Below are 21996 nucleotides of genomic sequence, written 5' to 3'. Positions count from 1 at the left end.
TTATCTGCCCTTCCATTCTAAATGAAAGCTTTGCTGGATAGAGCAATCTTGGATGTAGGTCCTTGTCTTTCATGACTTGGAATACCTCTTTCTAGCCCCTTCTTGACTGCAGGGTCTCTCTTGAGAAATCGGCTGATAGGCTCATGGGAACTTCTTTGTAGGTGACTGTCCCCTTATCTCTTGCTGCTTCTAGGATTCTCTCCTTCATTTTAATCTTAGCTAATGTAATGATGATGTGCCTTGGTGTGTTCCTCTTTGGGTCTAACTTCTTTGAGACTGTGAGCTCCTGGACTTCCTGGCAGTCTGTTTCCTTAGCCAGAATGGGGAAGTTCTCTTCCATTATTTTTTCAAATAAGTTTTACATTTATCGCTTTTCCTCTTCTCCTTCTGGCACCCCTATGATTTGGATGTTGGAACATTTAAAGATATTCCAGAGGTTCCTAAATCTCTCCTAATTTTTTTGAATTCTTATTTCTTCATTCTGTTGCAGTTGAATGTTTCTCCCTTCTGTTCCAAATTGTTGATTTGAGTCCTGGTTTCCTTCCCTTCACTGTTGGTTCCCTGTACATTTTTCTTTACAGAAATTTATAAGTTTTAAATTGTGTACCATTCTGAGCACGTCTTGCTCAGTCCTGCTGTGTCCTGCCCAGGACGTGACTCCTCCCTCCACGTAGTGTATCCGTGTTGCGTGTGCTCCCCCCCCATCTGTCACTTGCTTAGTAGCCATCTTAGTGACCTGATCGGTTATCAGAGAGACACACGCAGACTACACATTCACATTACCTTCTTTTGTTTTGAAGATTTTATTTATTTTTAGAGAGGGGGAAAGGAGGAAGAAAGAGAGGGAGAGAAACATCCAATGGTTGCCTCTTACATGAGCCCCAACTGGGTACCTGGCCCACAACCTGGGCATGTGCCCTGACTGGAAATCCAACCAGTGATCCTTCGGTTCACAGGTTGACACTCAATCCACTTAGCCACACCAGCCAGGGCCCCATAACTTATTTTTGTTACAGTTTAGTTTATTATTGTTGTTAATTTCTTACTGTCCCTAATTTATAAATTGAACTTTGTCATGGGTATGAATGTGTAGGAAATAAAACATAGTATATAGAGGGTCTAGAACCATCTGCAGTTTCAGGCATCCACTGGGGGTCTTGCATGTGCCCCCTGTGAATAAGGGGGTGCACAGTACTATCACTCACACTTGCATCTTACTTACAGAGGCGTCGTTCCAGCCACGGACGGCATCAGGTGCTTCCATGTGCACCACTGTCGACGGGCCCAAGCTGAGGTGCAGGGTGTCCTCAGTGCTCCGGGAGTGCCGAGGTGGGGGTGGGGGGCTGCTGACCCGGCCTGGGAGAGGTAGAGCAGACTTTCTGGAGACGGTAATCCTTGGGCTGCCTGGAAGGATGAGTAGGAGTTTGGGGTGGGAAAAGAGAGGGTGGGACCTTGCAGGGAGAGGGAAGTTAAGGGGGAAGATGTGGGAAAGGAAAAAGGCACGGCACTGGGATTACCACGTGGGGGATACATGAGCCCTGAGGCATAAGGTTAGACAAAACTTCCATACTTCTGAGAGTTTTGCAGGATACATCCTAAGATTTCCTCTCAGCCCTTTACACATAGTATTCCACTAGCCCCGGCCAAATGGCTCAGTTAGTTGGTGTGTCCTGTGTACCAAAAGGTTGCAGGTATGATCCCTGGTCAGGGCACACACCTAGGTTGTGGGTTCGGGGTGCATATGGGATGCTACCGATTGATGTCTCTCCCACGCTCCAGCCCTGCCTTTCCCCCCACACTCCCCTCTCTCTGTCTCCCTGTGGGCAATGAACATATCCCGGGGTGAGGATTGAGAAAATAGTATTATACTATCTTTGACTTGTGTTGCTATTGGGAATTTTACTGTCAGTTTGTCACTTATTTGAGGTGATATTTTTCTCTCAGGCTTTTAAAATTTATACCAACCTTTGCTCTAAAGGTCTTTTAAAAAGAAACAATTGAGCCCTGGCCTGCAAACCGAGAAAGGTCGCTGGTTTGATCCCCAGTCGGGGCACACGCCTGGGTGTGGGCTGGGTCCCCAGCAGGGTTCACATGAGAGGCAACCACACACTGATGTTTCTCTCATTCTCTTTCTCCTTTTGCTCCCTCTCTCTCTAAAAATAACTAAATAAAAAGTTTTAAAAGATGTAATTGACATAAAGTACACAAGTTCAAAGTGTTAAGTGAGGTTTGACGATTGTGTAGGGCCTTGGAATGCCATGAGTTTTATGTTAAAGACACTGTGGAAGCTATGGAAGGGTCTTTGTTTTCAAAGTAGACCTTTTTAGAATAGTTTTAGACTTGCAGAAGTTACAAAGATAGTACAGAGAATTCCTGTGTACCCCACACCGTTTCCCTATTATTAATGTTTTACATTCGTCAGGTACGTTTGTGCAGTTAATGAACCGATATTGATTCATTGTTATTACTGGAGCCATCGTTCATTCAGACCTCCTTAGTTTTCACATAATGTTCTTTTCCTGTTCCAGGATCCCATCCAAGGTACATGCCATGTTCAGTTGCTGTGTCTCAGTCGGCAGCTCTTGGCCGTGATGGTTTCTTAACAGTTACCTTATTTCCTATGGCTTCAGCAGTTCTGAGGGCTACTAGTCAGGGTTTTTGTAGTGTTCTTCAGTTGGGACTGGGGGTTTTGGGAGGAAGACTATGAAGGTGACTTGCCACTCTCATCACATCAAGGGTAGAAACTATCAATGCAGCACAGTCACTTTTGATGGGGACTGTCACCACTGGCTGAGGTGGCATTTGTCAGGTTTCTCCACGGTCAAGTTACTCTCTCCACCCCCACTTAGTTCAGGTGTTTAAAACACACAGTTCAGTGGTTTTTAGTGTGTTCACCAAGTTGTGCAACCGCCACCACAGTCAGTTTCAGACTGTTCTCGTCATCCCATAAAGAAACCTTGTTTCCTCCCTGGCTGGGTGGCTCACTGGGTTAGAGCATCATCCCAGTCACCAAAATGCTGCCAGTTTGATCCCTGGTCAGGGCGTGTAACTTGAGTTGTTACACGCCCCTGGTTTGGGGTGAGTGTGGGAGGCAACTGATCGATGTTTCTCATATCAGTGTTTTTCCTCTCTCAAATCAATAAACATATCTTCAGGTGAGAATTTTAAAAAAAAGGAAATCCCATACCTGTTAGCTGTCACTCCCCATTTTCCCAAAACACCCCACACCTGCAGGCAACCACTAACCTGTGTTATCTGTGTCTGTGGAGTCGCCTATACTAGACATTTCATATAAATGGAATCGTTGTGTGTGTGTGTGTGTGTGTGTGAGAGAGTGTGACTAGCTGCTTTCACGAGGCGTAACGTTATCAGCTCATCTATACTGAGCATGATTAGCACTAAATTTCTTTTTGTGGTGGTATAATATTCCATCATGTGGCTATATTGTATATGCTGTGTATTCATTCATCAGTCGATGGACACTTGGCTTGTTTCCACTTCTTGGCTGTTAACATAATGCTGCTCTAAACATTTGTGGACAGGCTTTTATGTGAACATACGCTTTCTTTTCTCATTGCTGCATACCTAGGAATGGAATTGCTTGGTTATTCGGTAACTCTGTTTAACCTTTGGAAGAAGTGCTAGACTGTTGTCCAAAGTCGAGACACCATTTTACAGTCTCATCATTCTAGTCAAGTATTCTGATTCACAAGTAGGCAACAGACTTGAAATAGACATTTCTTCAAAGAATGTGTGCAGATGGCCAGTAAGCATATCAAATATGCTCAGCATCATTAGTCATCAGACAAATGCAAATCAAAACCAGAGTGAGACACCAGTTTACACCCACTGGCTAGAATAAAAAAGTCAAATAATAACAAGTATCAGTGAAGATGTGGAGAAATTGGAACCCACATATACTGTCAGAGGGAATATAAAATGTAAGTGTAAACATGTTGCTTTGGTTTCAGACAGTTGACAAATACAATATTCAGAATAAGAAATAACTAATTCAGCCCTGGCTGGTGTGGCTCAGTGGACTGAGTGCAGACCTGTGAACCAAATGGTCGCCAGTTCAGTTCCCAGTCAGGGCACATGCCAGGGTTGTGGGTCAAGTCCCCAGTAGGGGACGTGCAAGAGGCAACTACACAGTTTTTCTTCTCTTTCTCCCTCCTTTCCCCTTTGTCTAAAAATAAATAAATAAAATATTAAAAACAAACAAACAAATTGATGGTTTCAGGGCAGAACAGAAAATATGCTTGAAGAGTAATTTGTTTACTATGAGACAAGATTATTTTAAATTAAAACACAGATACTTTATTAGGTAACATCATATCACATATTCTTTTTAATTAAAAAAAATGTTTTGAGGACCTCTGGCCAAGATGGAGGCATAGGTAGACACACACTGTGCCTCCTCAAACAACCAAAATAAGAACAACAAAAATACAGAAGCAAAAAAAAGAACTGACACAAAATTGAACTGCACATAAGTCAGACATCCAAGGAGATAAAATAGACACATTCATCCAGACTGGTTGGAGGGTGGAGTTGGGCAGCCAGGCAGAGAGGGGTGGTGGCAAAAAGAGCAGTGGCTTGAGGACCCCAGGTGCACAAGACAAAAGTGGGTGGACCCTGGGTGGCAGCAGCTGGCAGATGCTGGCATGGAGTGGCAGCGGGCAGATCCAGCGAGGCACGCAAGGCGGCTGACCGGGTGGCCATACTTTAGTGCGCAGATAAACCAGGCGAAACTGGGTAGCGGGACAGACTGCACAATCCAGGGCTCCAGTGAGGGGAAATAAAGCCTCAAAACACCGATTGAAAACATCTGTGGGGGTTCAGGTGCCAGGAGAGACTCTCAGCCTTACAGGAGAGTTCATTAGAGAGACTCACAGGGTCCTACTAGCACGTCCAGAAGCCCACCCACCCGGGAATCGGCACCAGAAGGGCCCAGTTTGCTTGGGGGAAGCGGCGGAAGGGACTGAAATTCAGCAGAGAGGAGAGCAAGCGCCGCTATTCCCTCTCAGACCCCTGCCCCACATATGGTGTCACAACCCAGCAACTGAGTTGACCTGCCCTGGTGAACACCTAAGACTCCACCACTCACTAAGTAACAGGTGTGCCAAGACCAAAAAAAAGGGGGGGGGGGCCAAACAAAAGAACAGATCAAAGGTCCAGAACAAATACAACTAAGTGACCAAGAGATAGCCACCCTATCAGATGCCCAGTTCCAAGCACTGGTGATCAGGATGCTCACAGAACTGGTTGAATTTGGTCACAAAGTAGATGAAAAAATGAAGGCTTCACTAAGTGAAATGAAGGAACAAATAATAAAGGAACAAATAATAATACAGAATTTCCCCAATCTGGCAAAGGAAATAGACTTCCAGGAAATCCAGGAAGCTCAGAGAGTCGCAAAGAATTTGGACCCAAGAAGGAACACACCAAGGCACATCATAATTACATTAGCCAAGATTAAAATGAAGGAGAGGATTCTAGAAGCAGGAAGAGATAAGGGGACAGTCACCTACAAAGGAGTTCCCATCAGACTGTCAACTGATTTCTCAAAAGAGACCTTATAGGCAAGAAGGAGCTGGAAAGAAGTATTCGAAGTCATGAAAGGCAAGGACCTACAATCAAGACTGCTCTATTCAGCAAAGCTTTCATTTAGAATGAAAGGGCAGATAAAGTGCTTTTCAGATAAGGTCAAGTTAAAGGAGTTCATCATCACCAAGCCCTTATTATATGAAATGTTAAAGGGACTTATCTAAGAAAAAGATAAAAACCATATATAGTAAAAACACATCAAACTCACAGATATTAACAACCACACCTAAATAAAGGCAAACTAAACAGACAGCTAGATCAGGAACAAAGCCACAGAAATGGAGATAATGGGGAAGGTTAGCAACAGGGGAGTGGGAGGAGGAGGGGCGGGAGAAGGTACAGAGAATAAGTAGCCTAGACGGTGAGGAGAAAACAGACGGGGGAAGGCAAGAGTGGTGTGGGAAATGTAGAAGCTAAAGAACTTATGACACATGGATACGAACTAAAGGGGGAATGTGAGGCGGAGGGGGCGTGTAGGGTGGAGGGGAATGAAGGGGGAAAATGGGACAACTATAATAGCATAATTGATAAAATATGTTTTTTTAAAGTTTTGAAATTATATGACATAGAAACTACAGAAAATATTATTTTCCTACTTACTACCCAGATTTGCAGACGGTAATGAAGCATTATAGATGATAGCCAAAGTAAGATAGCTCCTCTTAGGGTGGCTTTTATTCTCTTTTTTTAAAAAAGATTTTATTTATTTTTAGAGAGAGAGAAGGGTAGGGAAACAGAGAGGGTGAAAAACATCAGTGTGTGGTTGCCTCTTGCACGCCTCACACTGGGGACTTGGCCTGCAACCCAGGCACGCGCCCTGACTGGGAATCTGACTGATGACCCTTTGGTTCGAAAGCCAGCACTCAGTCCACTGAGCCACACCATCCAGGGAGGCTTTTATTCTTTAAAAAAAATTTTTTTTAATTCTCACCTGAGGACTTCTTTTTTTTTTTTTTTATTGCCTTAAGAGGGACAGAGAGAGAAAAACCTTGATGGGAAAGGGAAACATCAGTTAGTTGTCTTCTCACATGCGCCCTGACCAGGGATTGAACCTGCCACCATTTGGTTTATGGGGCGATGCTCCAACCAACTGAGCCACACCAGCCAGGGTCCTTTATTCTTTATTGTGCATGTTTTATACTTTAAATGTAAACCCTAATAACATGTAGCTTCCTTTTTATATTTTTAATATTTATAGTATGGTATCATACATTTCCTTTAATTTCTTTTTTTGTAATAGAAATCATTGCCGTCTGTGGATCTGGTAAATCTGATTTTCTGTATTTAAGTCCTTTGAATGCACATGCCATGGTTTAGTCAGTTTCTGTTCACGGATGTTTAAGGTTTTCCTGGGTTTCAGTAGGATAAACAGCGTTGTGCTAGCAGGTAGCAGTCCATATCAGGCAGTATTTTTCGGAGAAGAGAACTGAGAGGGGTGTTCGTCTGTTTATTTAGATACTTAGAAGGAGTTGGCTTGCGTGTTGTGAGTGCCCAGCAAGTCCGAAATCTGTAGGGCTGTTCTGCAGGGTGGGGAGTTGAGGCTTCTGTCTGGGGCACAGTTTCTTGTAGGAAATGGCATGTTTTTCTCTTGAGGCCTTCAGTTGATTAGATGGGGTCCACCCATATCATGGAGATGCTTTACTTCAATTTAGTTGATTATAGTTGTTAACCACAGCTACTGAATGCCTTCACAGCAACACCCGGGTCAGGTAGGGTTTGATGAAATGACTGATTACAATCTCTAACTCACCCAAGTTGACACCCGGAACAGCTCCTCATCTTCCTCCTCGTGCATCTTACGTAGAGTCTTTACAGGCAGGGACTTTTAAACTTTAAAAAATCTCCACCAGTAGTTTAAACATGTACTTAATTAAACAACATTCTGGGTTGGTTTGGTTTTTTTAAGTGCTGGTCAGGACCCATAAATTAATTTTAATAGGTCTGACCTGAGTTTGAAAAATGTGACTGTTGTGTGCATATTCTTTTTAGAGGTGGAGGTCTGGGTATCCATACTCAGCTGCGTTGCGCACGGCCAGCGTCCCTGTGAAGTCCTTGTGAAAGCACATTCCCGCTGGGGGTGTGGGTGCGGCTCCCTCTCTCTCCTGACGAGGGTCGGTCACTTCCATTGCCTCGTCATCCCTCTTACTGCCGGCTAGGTCTGGGGTTATTTATTTATTTATTTATTTCATTATTATTATTATTATTATTTTAACTTTTATTAATTTTTTTAGAGAGAGGGGAAGGGAGGGAGAGAGAGAAACATCAGTGTGTGGTGGCCTCTCACGTGGCCCTCATGGGGCACCTGGCCAGCAACCCAGGCACGTGCCCTGACTGGGAATCGAACCAGCGACTCTTTGGTTCTCAGCCTGTGCTCAATCCACTGAGCTACACCAGCCAGGGCTGGGTTTATTTTTTAAGCTTTTTTGTTTTCAGTTGCAGTTGACATATATTGTTTTCTGGTTTACTGCATTGTGGTAGAGATTTACGTGACCTACTAAGTGATCTCCCCGAAAAGTCTAGTACCCACCTGGCACAACTCATTATATTAATGACTATATTCTTCATACTGTACTTTACATCCCAGTCAATGTTTTGTGACTGCCAATTTGTGCTTCTTTTTTTTTTTTAATATTTATTTATTCATTTATCTTTAGACGGGAAGGGCGGAAGGAGAGAGGGAGAGAAACATCAGTGTATGGTTGCCTTTTGTGCGCCCCCTGCTGGAGACTGGCCTGCAGGGAACCAGCCTGCAACCCAGGCATCTGCCCTGACTGGGAATCGAACCGCGATTATCTGGTTTGCAGGCCCGCGCTCAATTCACTGAGCTACACCAGCCAGGGCCCAATTTGTGCTTCTTAATCCCTTCGCTTTCTTCACCCAGCTCCCCAGCCCCCTTCCCATCTGGTGACCGTCAGTTTGTTCTCTGTGTCTGAGTCTGTTTCTGTTTTGTTTGTTCATTTATTTTCTTTAGATTCCATGTATAAGTGAAACCATATGTTATTTGTTTTTCTCTGTCTGCCTTATTTCACTTAGCATAATACCCTCTAGGTTCATCCATGTCACAATGGTAAGATTTTATTCTTTTTTTAGTGGCTGAGTTATATTCCATGGTGTGTATGGACCACATCTTTCTTCTTTATCCATTCTTCTGTTGATGGACACCTAGGTTGTTTCTATAATCTTGGCTGTTGTAAATAATGCTTCAGCGGACATAAGGATGCATGTATTTTTTCAGATTAGTGTATTAGATTTCTTTGGATAAATACCCAGAAGTGGGATTTCTATGTCATATGGCAGCTGTATTTTTCCTTTTTCTTTATTCTTTTGAAGTTTTAAAAAAGATTTTATTTATTTTTAGAGAGAGGGGAAAGGAGGGAGAAAGAGGGATAGAAACATCAGCATGTGGTTGCCTCTCGAAACCCCCCTCCGCACAGGGGACGTGGCCCGCAACCCAGGCATGTGCCCTGACTGGGAATTGAACCAGCAACCCTTTGGTTCACAAGCCAGCACTCAGTCCACTGAGCCACACCAGCTAGGGCGTTTTGCGGTGGAATTTTTATAAAAAATTAATTTGAGTCAGTCTGAGGACATATGCTAAGGAGCAAGATGTCAAATGCTCCCTTTATTTTTTATTTTTTGAGATCTCTCCTCCTGTTTTCCACAGCGGCTGTGGCAGTTCCCAGTCCCACCAGCAGTGCCTATTTGGTTAAGGTTTTTAACACTTGGTAATTTCTTTTTAAACAAGGAGAGCATCCTCAGAGTTACCACCTTCAGCAAATAATCAGTATCTATCCGGAAATGAATGGCATTAATTTATTTTCATCGTCTCTATAGTCTTTAATTTACACACAGCAAAATGGACCGGCTTTTGGTGCGCCCAGCACAAGCTGGAGTAGGGAGCAGTGCCACGTCCTCAGAAGCTCACCTCGTGCCATTCTTACCCTTCCTCCTCCTCCTCTTCCCCTCGGAACATCGGTCCGTTCCCTCACCCTGTAGTGTCTGTTGTTCCCGAGTGTCACAGAAATGGGTTCACACGACATGGAACCTTGTCTAGGATTGACTGGGGTTTTCCCTGTGTTTTGGGGATAAGGCTATGTTGTTTCTCGTGTCAGTGGTTTATTTATTTTTATTGCTGTGTAGTGTTCATTCCAGTGTATAGATGCACCACAGTTTATCTTTACTCCTTGTAGGACATTTATTGTTTTCTTCTTTTATAAATTTTAAAAATTGATTCGAGAGAGGGGGAGGGAGGAAGGGAGAGGAGGAGAAAACGTGGGTTTGTTTTCCATTGATGCATTCATTGGTTGATTGTCGTAGTGCCCCAGTTGAACCCGCAACCTCAGTGCATCTGGACAACGCTCTGACCTGCTGCGCTGCCCATCCGGGACGATGTGTTTTTTCTCTCCGGATTTTGTTGGTTGTGAATAAAGCTGCTATAATAATAAATCATGCAAGCTTTGTTGTAAGCATGGGTTAATTCCATAGGTTGTGTACCGAAGAGTGGGGTTGTTGGGTCGGCCATTTGTTACACAGACCTTTATGGGAAGCCTTTCCGAGTGGCCTCGTTGTTCTGTGTTTGCTCCAGCACTCGGAGAGTTTAGTTGCTCCTAGTATTTGTCAGTACTCGGGGTTAGCCGCTTCTTTCACTTTACATGTGCGTACAGGTGTGCCGTGTGTTGGCTTCTCATCATAACTTTCATTGCTTTTCCCCACTGGCCAGTGGTGGCGAGGGGCTTCTCATGTGCTTTTACGCCCTCTCTGTATCTTCTTCAGCGAGGTGGTTGTTCAAATCTTCACTTACTTTTTAAAAATTGTCATTACTGAGTTTTTAAAAGTTCTCTGTATACTCTGGAAACAACTTGTCAGATATATGACTTAGAAATATTTTCTCACAGTCTTTACTTTCTCTTAAGAGTGTCTTTAGCAGAGCAAGAGTTTCAAAGTTTTGATTAAGCTCAATTTACAATTTTTTTAAACTTTTATAGATTATACCATTGGTGCCATGTCTGAAAAATCTTTTCCTGAACTCAAGTTCATGAAGGTTTTTTCATGTTTTTTCTAAAAGTTTTATACTTGTGGTTTTATTTTTATATCTGAGATTGTTTTAATTTGATTAGGCGTGAGGTATAGATGGAGGATCACTGTCTTTGTACATGCGAAGAGTTCACTTGGCTGACCCTGAATGTCTGCGTCTGTGTCTGCACTGTCGTGTTCGTCCCTCTGTGCGTCTGGCCTGCTGCCAGTACCACACTGTTCTGAATACTGTACCTTTATATGTAGAAATCCTTCGAATAGAGTGGTGTGAGCCTTCCAGCTTTGACCTGGCTATTCTGGCCCTGTTTGATTTCCCCCTCAATCTCTCTTTTTGTCTGTTTATATCAGTATGGACTCAGATTGTTAGGTTATTACTGTCATTTATTTGTTGAGCAAATTGTTTCAGGTCTGGTCAGTAGAACAAAGATCCTGTTTTTCTTTGAACACTTTCTTACCTTCTGGCATAACAAGATACTCCAGGTCCTCTTACACATTTCCTCTCTGAGCCCTGCAGTCAACCACTTCTCCACGGACACTTCGATTCTTCCACTGGTGAATGGCAGGTAGGAACCAGGATCTGGGAGCTAGATGTGTGCGAGCATTGCGGGTTGTCATTGCATCAAAGCCCCTCTCAGTGGGCGGGGCTGGGAAATAAATGTGCATACGTGTGCGTGCAGACACATGTACACACGTCTGTGCCCTTTTCTGTTGAAAACTGTGCTTTCATACGGTTACCATCCATTTTTCCCCAGCACCAAAGAATTCTTTCTGGCCTCTCCCTTTCGTATTTGCAACTCTTTCCCTCAGGGTAATTGTGTTGAGGTTCATTTGTGTTTTATACTTAAGTAGTTCATTCTTTTTCATTGCTGAGTTTTATTTCACTGAGTGGATACAGCACACCACATTTTAGGAAATTGCCAGAATGTCGCCCTAAAGTCATAGCACCGTTTTCCATTCCCACCAGCAGTGCGTGAGAGTTCCGGTTCCTCCACATTATTGCCAGACCTTGGTGTTGTCAGTCTTTTTAATGGTATACTTTTGTAATGGGTATGCTGTGATATCTCATGTGGTTTTAATTTGCAATCCAAATTTAAATTTCTAAATAATTAAAAAATTTTTTGTTAGTTTACATACTTCTTATGTTAGTTTCAGGTGTACAGCTATGTTGTTAGACATTTATGTAGCTTACAAAGTAATCACCTCAGTAAGTCTGATGCCCTCCTGGCACCACCGCCATGACAGTGTTACTGACCGTGTTCCATGCGCTGTGCTTCACCTCCTGTTACTCTTCATAACCAGCGATTTGTGCTTCTTAACCTCTCCCCCAGCCCCTCCAGCCCCTTCTCTTTTGCAGTTATCAAACTGGCCTCTGTGTTGGAGTTTGTTTCTGTTTCATTTGTCTTTTTTTTTAAAGACTTTATTTATTTATCTTTAGAGAGGAAGGGAAGGAGAGAAATAGCAATGTATGGTTGCCTCTCATGAGTCCTCTGCTGGGAACTGGCCTGCGACCCAGGCATGTGCCCTGACTGGGAATCGAACCGCAATTGTGTGGTTCGCAGGCCCGTGCTCAATCCACTGAGCTACACCAGCCAGGGCTTGTTTTTTAAGATTCTACATGCAAGTGAAATCATATGGTATTTGTCTTTCTCTGTCACTTAACATAACATCCTCTAGGTCTACCCGTGTGTTCACAGATGGCAACATTTCCTTCTTTTTTGTGGCACTTGTAAACCTGTTGGCCTCCTATTTTGTATCAAAGATTTTTAAGAAATTGAATGCACTTTGGAAGTTTCCTTTCAAGTTAAATCTTTTTAATGGTTATTCTTTATTTTTTTTTATTTTTATTTTTTTTTAAAGATTTTATTTATTATCTAGAAGGGGGGGGGGTACGGTTGGATTCTTTATAAAGTTGTTGAAAAATCTGTGGGTTCCTGCTGTTGAGTCATGAAAAGTTACTCTGGCAGGGAAGGGTAAGGTATTCTGAGCACACCTGAAGGGTTCATATTTTGAAAGAATCTTTGAGCATCTTGCCACAGGCGGTTCCCCTTTTGGATGCCCCATGTCTGAAAGCAGAGCATCATGGTCCGTAGTGCGTAGATGACTCTGCGACGCTCCTTAGAGCTGAGTGACCTGACAGTGTGATGGTGTAAGAATGATAATTATGCCCACCACACACGTACCTGTCTATGAAGTAAGGAACAGTAAAGTAGGAAAATACTTAGAGGTAGAAATGTTTCAGGAAACCTCGGAGCCTCCTCCGCTGCCATCGTCACCTGATGGGGGTGAGCGGGCGGCACTGGGGCAGGTTTCAGTAAAGGGTGGGTGATGGCGTCATGTTTTCAGGTTAAAAGACCGGTGCGGTGTTGTTGCTCATTGCTTCATGTGTCTGCTAAGTTATAATAAGAATTTTCTTTTTTATTTCTACCAAGCCAAATTAGCAAGACGCAGTCAAGAACGAGACAATCTTGGCATGCTGGTCTGGTCACCTAATCAGAATCTATCAGAAGCAAAACGTAAGTTTTAGAGCACGTTTATTTTTTACTTTATTACCTTATACAAAATTTTAAAGAAGCTTCATAGCTAAAAGTCCCTACATGTATTACATTTCTCTTACATTTTTTAAACGAATAATTACAAGAATGTGAAAGTGTGTATTTCTTTACTGTGGCCTGTCATGATGTTTGAAAGATTTTTAATCTGCGGTTATACAATCTACTTTTTCCAAAATGCTATACAGGCAAATACTGAAGTAAGTAGGAGGAAAGGCAGAGAGTGGAAGGGAGGTTATAGTGCAGCTAGGGATTTGCAGATTTATGAAGATGGCGAGTTGAACAGATTTCTAATTCGAAAGACTACCAAGGTCAAATGTGCATTATGTATAATACAAGACTTTAGCCTCACCAAAAATAAAGCTTCAGAATTGGCTATTTATTTCATGTATTTAAAATCTTACTAGGATGAATATTCTGAGCTAACTTGGATTTGTGGGGGAGGGAGAGGGGTTCTAAAGCTATTAGTACTAGTTGTATTTGTAGAGTTAGCCTTTTCAGCTTTGTGCCTCCTCTGCTGAAATAATTTTGTATCTAATATATTACTAGAGTCTTTGCCATTTTTAGTTTTTATTTTCTTCATAACTTAAAAGAGAGAAGAAAAACCAAATTCCCTTTTGAGGATTTTTTAGCAGGGTTGTGTGGATAGAACTAATGGTGATTTGTGAACTTGGAAACTCACATGCAAAGTTTTTTGGTATATGTGCATTTTTCTGGAGAAAGGATTTTCTAAAGGGTCTTCGATCCTCACCCCTGCCCCCAAAGTCAGTGATCACTGCTCGTGTCAGGGCTTTATTTTAAAAAGCCACCAGTGGCAAATGTCCGGCAGAAAACAGTTAGGTTGTGGGTGGCGGCCGGAAGGCTTTGATCAGAAGCCCACGTCGGTCGTGCAGTGTTGAAGTGCTGTTGGCAGGTCACTCCAACGCGCCTGAAGACTGTGCGTGTGAAACGCCCCCTCTTGTATGCTCAATGTCCGTGTGAGCATTTTAAGATGCAAAGAGCTCATATGGTAAAGAAACATGTTCAGTTTTGGCCAGGAAGGATACTTCTTTGGTACAGTACCTTCCATGGAACATGGGAAATTCAGCTACTCTTTGTAATGCTAAATTTAGTAACAATAATCTCAGTATAGTCTGATTTTAAGAACGCCTTAATTTTGCCTCCTTCAGACTGTTGCTCGATGAGTCTGTGATGGAGAGCAGAGTGGTGGCAGGGTGGCAGGGTCTCCGACGCCTTCACTGTGCTGGGGAGGACATTTAGAGTATCCCCGGGCCTCCTCTGAGCACTTGTAGCAGGTTACAAAAGTGACCTCTTCCACGTGCGGACATGTTCTTCCTAACAGAGCGCTGAGAGTCCGCCCGCCTGGAGGGCGGTTTCCCTAACTCTGCTGAGTAAGTCTGCCCCATCTGCGTCTTTGAGATGTCATCCCACCTCCTCTGCTGTCCCGTCCCAGGTTAAACCTGCCTCAGGGTTATTAGACGGTTTGCTTGGGGTCTCTCTTCATCTCTGTTGCCCTCCTGGATATATTGCAATTGGTTACAATACCCATTTTAAATTATGGTGGCCAGAATGGAAATAGTTAGCATTTGTTGAGCCTTTTTGCCAAGCATCATACTAAAGTGCTTTCGGTGCTCCTGTGTTACTCAGTCCTCACAATAACCCAAGAGGAGGTTTTTGTCCCTACTTTGTAGATGGCATTCCGCTATTCAGAGAGGTTGGGGAGCTAACAGTGCGTGGAGGAGCCGGTCCGGGTCTGCTGACTCTTCCCCTCGGCCGGCGTGCTAAACACCTCTCTCAAGAGGGTTGAATTCATTAAGTGTTTTCTCTACATTTCAGCCACGATTCTGTTATTACAGATCAAGACTGTATTAGTGCCTCCTGCTATTGTATTACCTGTCGGCATCTTTGGAGCCAGAATTTAATTTTAGTGTTGTCTTATTTTTTGTAGCCCTAGAAGAAAAGAGCAGAATATGACAAGTTAATAGATTTTTAATTAATGTTATTGCCCAAAGTAAATTTGCAGTTTTAATATAAGTCCTGCCTGTAATGGTTAAAGCTATAAAAATCAATCTGAAAGTATTATTTATATATATTGTCAAAAGTTCACAAGACACAGAAAAGCATAAAGAAACAGTGCACTCATTATTCCATTGTACAGAGGTAACTGTTGAGTATTTTGGGATGTTTTCCCAACCCCTTCCCCCTGCTCTGTGCATATTTATGTGAGTAAGATGGTGGTGTTTGTATATATGTGTGTGTGTACAGTAAGCCCTCACTTAACAGTGGCAGTAGGTTCCTGGAATCTGCAACTTTAAGGGAAACAACAGAATATAACAAAGCCAGTGTTACCCTAGGCTCGTTGACATAAGAGGTGAGTTCCTATAGCCTGTTTCCAGTTTTAACTTTTAAATGAAGACTCGAAACATTTCTAATGCTGAACATTGAAATGTGAGCTGTACAGACATCTAAGAAAGATAAATAAAAACAAGATGATTTTCTAACCTGCTGATTCCAGTTCAGGGTCACAGGTGGCTGGAGCCTCTCCCACGACTTAGGGTGCAGGGCAGGATCACCCTGGACAGGAAACCCTCCCATCTCGGGGCCAGTCACACACACTCACACACTCACACTGAACCGTGTAGACACACTAGTCATCTCCCATGCACGGCTCTGTGGTGAGGGAGGGAACCGGAGCACCCAGAGAAAGGCCACCCAGGCGTGGGGACACAATCCTTGGACAGTGGTCCCAACTGGAAATCAGTTTCTAACCCCCGCCACCTGCATCAACACTGTAATAAAATGATGTTTGAGGACCTGCTTTATATGTCTGTGTATTGTCTTCCTGAACATTGACCTGAGCATTTCCCATGCTTCCCATGTTGATAAAACCTCATGTATATATTATAATAATTGTGTAATGTTCTATGACATGGGTGTATCAGTGTATTTAACCATTCTTCTATTGAAAATTTAGATTGCTTCTAATTCGTTGCTTTTGTAAAAGCTGCAGTGGTAAACGCAACCACAGAGGTTTGTCCTCTGTTTTATTTGTTGCAGTTTCATTGTGTTTTTAGTGTTTGCTTGGGATCTATCCTCAGGAACAGAACTGTGGGCTGATGGAACTTGTTTGCCTGGTCAGCTGTGAGTGAGCTTGCTCTCGGTAGGTGCCAGCGTGTGGGGCCTCGACGGGCGGTCCGACCACAGGCTGTGAGCGGCGAGTACACTGGGAATGCAGACCAGCGCACGTGATTTGTTGTCTGACATCTGTCATGTCCCCAGTATTTAGGCCAGAAAGAAGCCTGTTCTACTCACCTTCTTTATTTTGAAAGAATGTGAACGAACGTGTCGGTTGTCTAATGTTGGTTTGGTTCTGACACTACATAGAAGTTGATTGGGTACATGTGTAGATTTCGGAATAATATCTATGATGTGTAAGGATGTTTCAAGGTCCCTGGCCTTTTCTGTGTGTTTCTTCTCAAGAAGCTGTTTAGAGTTCTGCCTCTGAGGGTTAAAGTTATTTTATGCTTATAAGAGTAAATGCTATTGCGGTAATTTCAAACAATATAGAATGTGTAATATAGATGATTAAAGCCCTTTTATAGTCACTATTTACAATAGATATGCTTTTCTAGTGCTTTTATACATACTATTTTTATTTATTTTTAAAGATTTTATTGAAAAAGATAAAAGAAACATTGTGCAGAGGACAATGGTACCTCAGTCCCCTTCAAAGTAGGCACCTTGGGCCTACTTTGTAGGCACTGTGTAAGGACACAGTTCCCCCAGTTGCCACCAGCTGCCCTGTTGTATTTTCCTAAATGTCACTGATGGTCTGAAATCTCTTCCCTTTCAAAGGTGATTTTAGTTTTAGGAAAATCCAGGGGTCACAGAGTGCCAAATCTGAGCTGTGTGGGGGCTGAGTCCCCTGGGTGATCCGATGTTTCACCAAAAAAACCCTGTACGAGATGTGATGCATGAGCAGGCGTATTGTGTTGATGAAGCTGCCAGTCACCACTTGCCCACAGCTGTGGCCTGAATTATCAGAATAGTTTGTGCGGAGGACTGTTCAAGCTTAACACAAAATTGGATGCAGATTTGTTGTTCTACTCAGTCAGTTATTTTGAATGTGATGGCCACACAGTATACATGGTCACTCAATGTCATCTATTACCCACACCATCTAGTACAGTGAAGGTGTCATTGTTCACATATGCACATTCTAGTTCACTCTCCTTGGCTGCCAGGTCACATTGATGTCACGCAAACTGTTCTTGTTATATTAACAATGGCTGCACTTTTGCCACGCGGACCTCATATACTTAAACAGTTACTTAGTTTTTAAGAAATATGGGTGTATTACAATTTAGTCTTGTTTTTTTTTTTTAATAAAAACAAGCAAAATTTTCTATTGGTAGATACTTAAAATCTTTCAGAATTTTCTTTCAAACTCTTTTTTAAAAAGCTATAGTGACCACTTACTTCCTTATGATAAACCCCTAGGACAAGGGACACAGACATTATTTCTTTTTTTTTTTCTATTCTTTAAAAAAATAGGTTTAATTTTTAGAGCAGTTTTAGGTTCACAGTCAAATGGAGCAGAAAGAATGGAGACTTTCCATGCGCCCCCTTCCCCAACACTGGCACGGCCCCCCCACTCCGGACGTCCCTCACCGGAGTGGCTCGCGGGTGCCAGCAGCGCACTGGCACGGCACGGTCGCTCAGGTGGTAGAGGCGGCGTTCGGCTCACTCCGTGTTGTAAGTACCTTCTGTAAGTTTTTCTGTGGTTTTGAAAGTCTTTCTGGAGAGAGGGGGGGACAGGGAGAGAAACACTGATGTGTGAGAGAAACCGAAGGGCGTCTGGTTTGCTTCTGCGTTTTGGCAGATATGAGCGAAGCTGCCATAAACACGTGTGTGCGGGTGTGGCAGATATGAGCGAAGCTGCCATAAACACGTGCGTGCGGGTTGGCAGATATGAGTGAAGCTGCCATAAACATGTGTGTGCGGGTGTTTACATGGGGATGAGTTTTGTAGACGTGACTTCAAAACTCTTTAGATAAATACCTAGGAGCCAGATTGCTGGATTGTATTGTGGGAGTACATTTAGTTCTGTAAGAAATGGCAAAACTGGGACTCCCGGACAAGATGGAGGCATAGGTGGAAGTACTGTGCCTCCTCCCACAACCAAATTTAAGGACAACAAAGATTTAGAAACAAAAGCACAACCAAAACAGACAGAAAATTGAACTGTACCAAAGTCCAACAACAACGAACCATTCATCCAGACTGGTAAGAGGGGTGGAGTCGGCGGCCAGCTGAGAGGGATCCCAGCAGGAGGAGGTGGGGGTTGGCAGACACGGTACGAGGAGAACACGAGCAGACCCAGTGGGGTGCACAAGGCGCTGGCTGACCGCAGACACACATTTGCACGCAGATAAACCAGGGAGGTCCAAAAAGGGTCAGTGAGACAGACCATGCAACCCAGCACCCCAGCAATGGGACATAAAACCTAAAAGCACTGATTGGAAAATCTTTTGGGGGTTGAGGTGCCAGGACAGGCATTCAGCCTCACAGGAGAGTTTGTTGGGGAGACCCACAGGGTCCTAGAATGTACACAAGCCCACCCACCCAGGAACCAGCACCAGAAGGGCCCAATTTGCTTGTGAGAAGTGGCAGAGGGGGCCGAAATCCAAGAGACAGAGCCCAACAAACACCACTGCTCCCTCTCTGACCCTGCCCGCAGTCAACCCAGTGACTGGGTGCTCCCACCCTGGTGAACACCTAAGCCTCTGCCCGTCCTACATAACAGGCACGAACACACCAAAACATTATGGCTCAGGCAGAAGAACAGCTCAAAGCCCCAGAGTCAATGTTTCCAAGCAACCAAGAGATAGCCAACCTATCAGATGCACAGTTCAAAACACTGGTGATCAGGATGCTCACAGAACTGGTTGATTTTAGTCACAAATTAGATGATCAAATGAAGCCTATACTATGTGAAATGAAGGAAAATACATAGGGAACCAATAGTGATGGAAAGGAAACTGAGACCCAAATCAATGGAATGGACCAGAAGTAAGGAAGAAACAACCAAACAGAAAAGAATGAAGAGACAAGAATTCAAAAAAAATGAGGAGAGGCTTAGGAACCTCCAGGATGTCTTTAAACGTTCCAACATCTGAATTACAGGGGTACCAGAAGGGGAATAGGAACAGCCATGAGTGGAAAACTTATTTGAACAAATAATAAAGGAGAACTTCCCCAATCTGGCAAAGGAAACAGACTTCCAGGAAGTCCAGAAAGCTCAGAGAGTCCCAAAGAAGTTGTACCCAAGCAGGAACACACCAAGGCACATCATCATTATATTAGCCAAGATTAAAATGAAGGGGAGAATCCTAGAAGCAGCAAGAGATAAGGGGACAGTCACCTACAAAGGAGTTCCCATCAGACTGTCAGCTGATTTCTGCAAAGAGACCTTACAGGCAAGAAGGGGCTGGAAAGAAGTATTCCAAGTCATGAAATCCAAAGACCTACAACCAAGATTGCTCTATCCAGCAAAGCTTTCATTTAGAATGGAAGGGCAGATAAAGTGCTTCTCAGATAAGATCAAACTCAAGGAGTTCATCATCACCAAGCCCTTTAATATGAAATGTTAAAGGGACTTATCTAAGAAAAAGAAGATAAAAAATATGAACAGTGAAAGGACAGCGAACTCACAGTTACAAACAACCACACCTAAAACAAAAGCAAACTAAACGGACAGCTAGATCAGGAGCAGAACCATAGAAATGAAGATCACATGGAGGGTTAGCAACAGGGAAGTGGGAGAAGGAGAAGGGGAGAGAAGGTACAGAAAATAAGTAGCATAGATGGTAGGTAGAAAATAGGGGGAGGGCAAGAATAGTAGGGGAAATATAGAATCTAAAGAACTTGAGACACGTGGGCATAAACTAAAGGGGAGAGTGTGGGGGAGGGGTGTACAGGGTGGGGGGAAGGAAGGGGGGAAATGGGACAACTGTAAGGGCATAATCAATAGAATATATTTTAAAAAAAGAAATGGCGGAACTGTCTTCAGAAGTGACTGTCATTTTGCATTCCTACCAGCAATGGATAACTGTTTCTTGCTCCACATCTCCACTAAAGTTTGTTTTTAGTGTTTTGGATTTTGGCCCCTCTGATTGGTATATAGCTTATTTTCTTTATCTATCTATCTATCTATCTATCTATCTATCTATCTAGTTTTGTTTTATTTTAAGAGAAAGGGGAAGGGAGGGAGAAAGAGTGGGAGAGAAACATCAATGTATGGTTGTCTCTCACATGCCCCATACTAGGGACCTGGCCTGTAACCCAGGCATGTGCCCTGACTTGACTGGGAATCGAACCAGCGACCCTTTGATTCACAGGCTGGCGCTAAATCCATGAGTCACAGCAGCCAGGTCGAACGTGTCTTCTTTAATGGTCATACAGTGGGGGTGTGTCGTAGTTCGAGCATTTCTACACAGTGCTGCAGAGAACACCCCTGAAGTGGGCTTTGTAGGGCGAATGGTGCACACATTTCAGTTCTATACATTTTTTTCATGTTTCATCTAAAGAGTTGGTGTGTCTACTTTCCAAAATCTCCTTAACACTGGGTATATTCATCTTTTATGTTAAAATATTTTAAAAGTGTTTTAATTGTAAAATACAATATAGAATTTACCACCTAAACCGAAAGTGTTGTGTTCACTGTTATGATGTACATTCACGTGGTTATGTAACCAACTTTCCGGACTCTGTTCATCTTGTAAAACAGACTCTGCACCCGTAACAGCTTCACCCCTCCCTCATCCTACAATTTTTGGTTTTGTTTGGCTGACTTATTTCACTTCGAATAATTCCCTCAGGCTTTCTTCACATCGTAACCTGCCACACTCGCCTTCCTTGTTCTGGATACATAATACTCCATTACATGCATAGACCACACTGTGTCCGTCATCACCCTGTCCACGGACACTGCAGTCGTCACCACCTTTTGCTACTGTGAGTAACACCGGTGCGTGGACACCTGTTCAAGCGCCAGCTTTCGGTTCCTCTGAAGGCACCTCTGGAAGTGAGATTTCCGGGTCTGGTCATTCTGTCTGCCTGTCTTTTTGAGTGGCCACCGTGCCGGTTTCCACAGCAGCTGCTTCATGTTACGTTCCTACTGACAGCGCACAAGCTTCCGGTGCCGCCATATTCTTGTCAATGTTTATTTTATGTTTTTGTCTTGCTTTTTGATAGTGGCGATCCTAATGGATGTGAGGTGGTATGTCATCGTGTGGGCATATTAATTTTTTTTAAACTTTACTGAAAGGAAAGGAGTTTCTTTCTTAAAGAAGATTTTATTTATTTATTTTTAGAGGGGAAGGGAAGGATAAAGAGAAGGAGAGAAGAAACATCAGTGTGTGGTTGCCTCTTATGGGCCCCTCTACTGGGGACCTGGCCCACAACCAAGGCATGTGCCCTGAGTGGGAATCAAACCAGCGACCCTTTGGTTTGCAGGCCCGTGCTCAGTCTACTGAGTCACATCAGCCAGGACTAAATAAATGAATATTTTAAATAAAACAAAAATAAAGTTAGGTTGACTGCTATTTATAGAATTTAATAAAAAGTCAAAATCCAAAGATGCTCAACCTCCATAATAATTAATGAAAATCCTTTCAACCCTGGCTGGTGTGGCTCAGTGGATTGAGTGCCAGCCTGCAAACCAAAGGGTCGCTGGTTTGATTCCCAGTCAGGGCACGTGCCTGGGTTGCGGGCCAGGTTCCTGGTGAAGGGGAGCACATGAGAG

General features: G+C 43.3%; 1 protein-coding gene across 2 annotated transcripts in view; it reads left to right on the top strand.

Moving 5' to 3' along the window:
• RCOR1 (REST corepressor 1) overlaps nucleotides 1-21996 on the top strand; it is a 117797-nt gene that overhangs the window by 53939 nt on the left and 41862 nt on the right. The window contains exon 3 of one of the 2 annotated variants that reach the window (XM_037130171.2): nucleotides 13071-13154. The exons of the other annotated variant lie outside the window; for it this stretch is intronic. Coding sequence (XP_036986066.2) covers nucleotides 13071-13154 — 84 coding nt within the window. The remainder of the gene's footprint in view (nucleotides 1-13070; nucleotides 13155-21996) is intronic. 2 annotated transcript variants of the gene reach the window in all.

This window comes from Artibeus jamaicensis, unplaced genomic scaffold (genome assembly GCF_021234435.1).
Source record: "Artibeus jamaicensis isolate MK-2021 breed Jamaican fruit bat unplaced genomic scaffold, CSHL_Jam_final contig_444, whole genome shotgun sequence".
NCBI lineage: Eukaryota > Metazoa > Chordata > Mammalia > Chiroptera > Phyllostomidae > Artibeus > Artibeus jamaicensis.
Note: the sequence above shows the minus strand (reverse complement) of the source record. Positions and strands in the feature narration are given on the sequence as shown.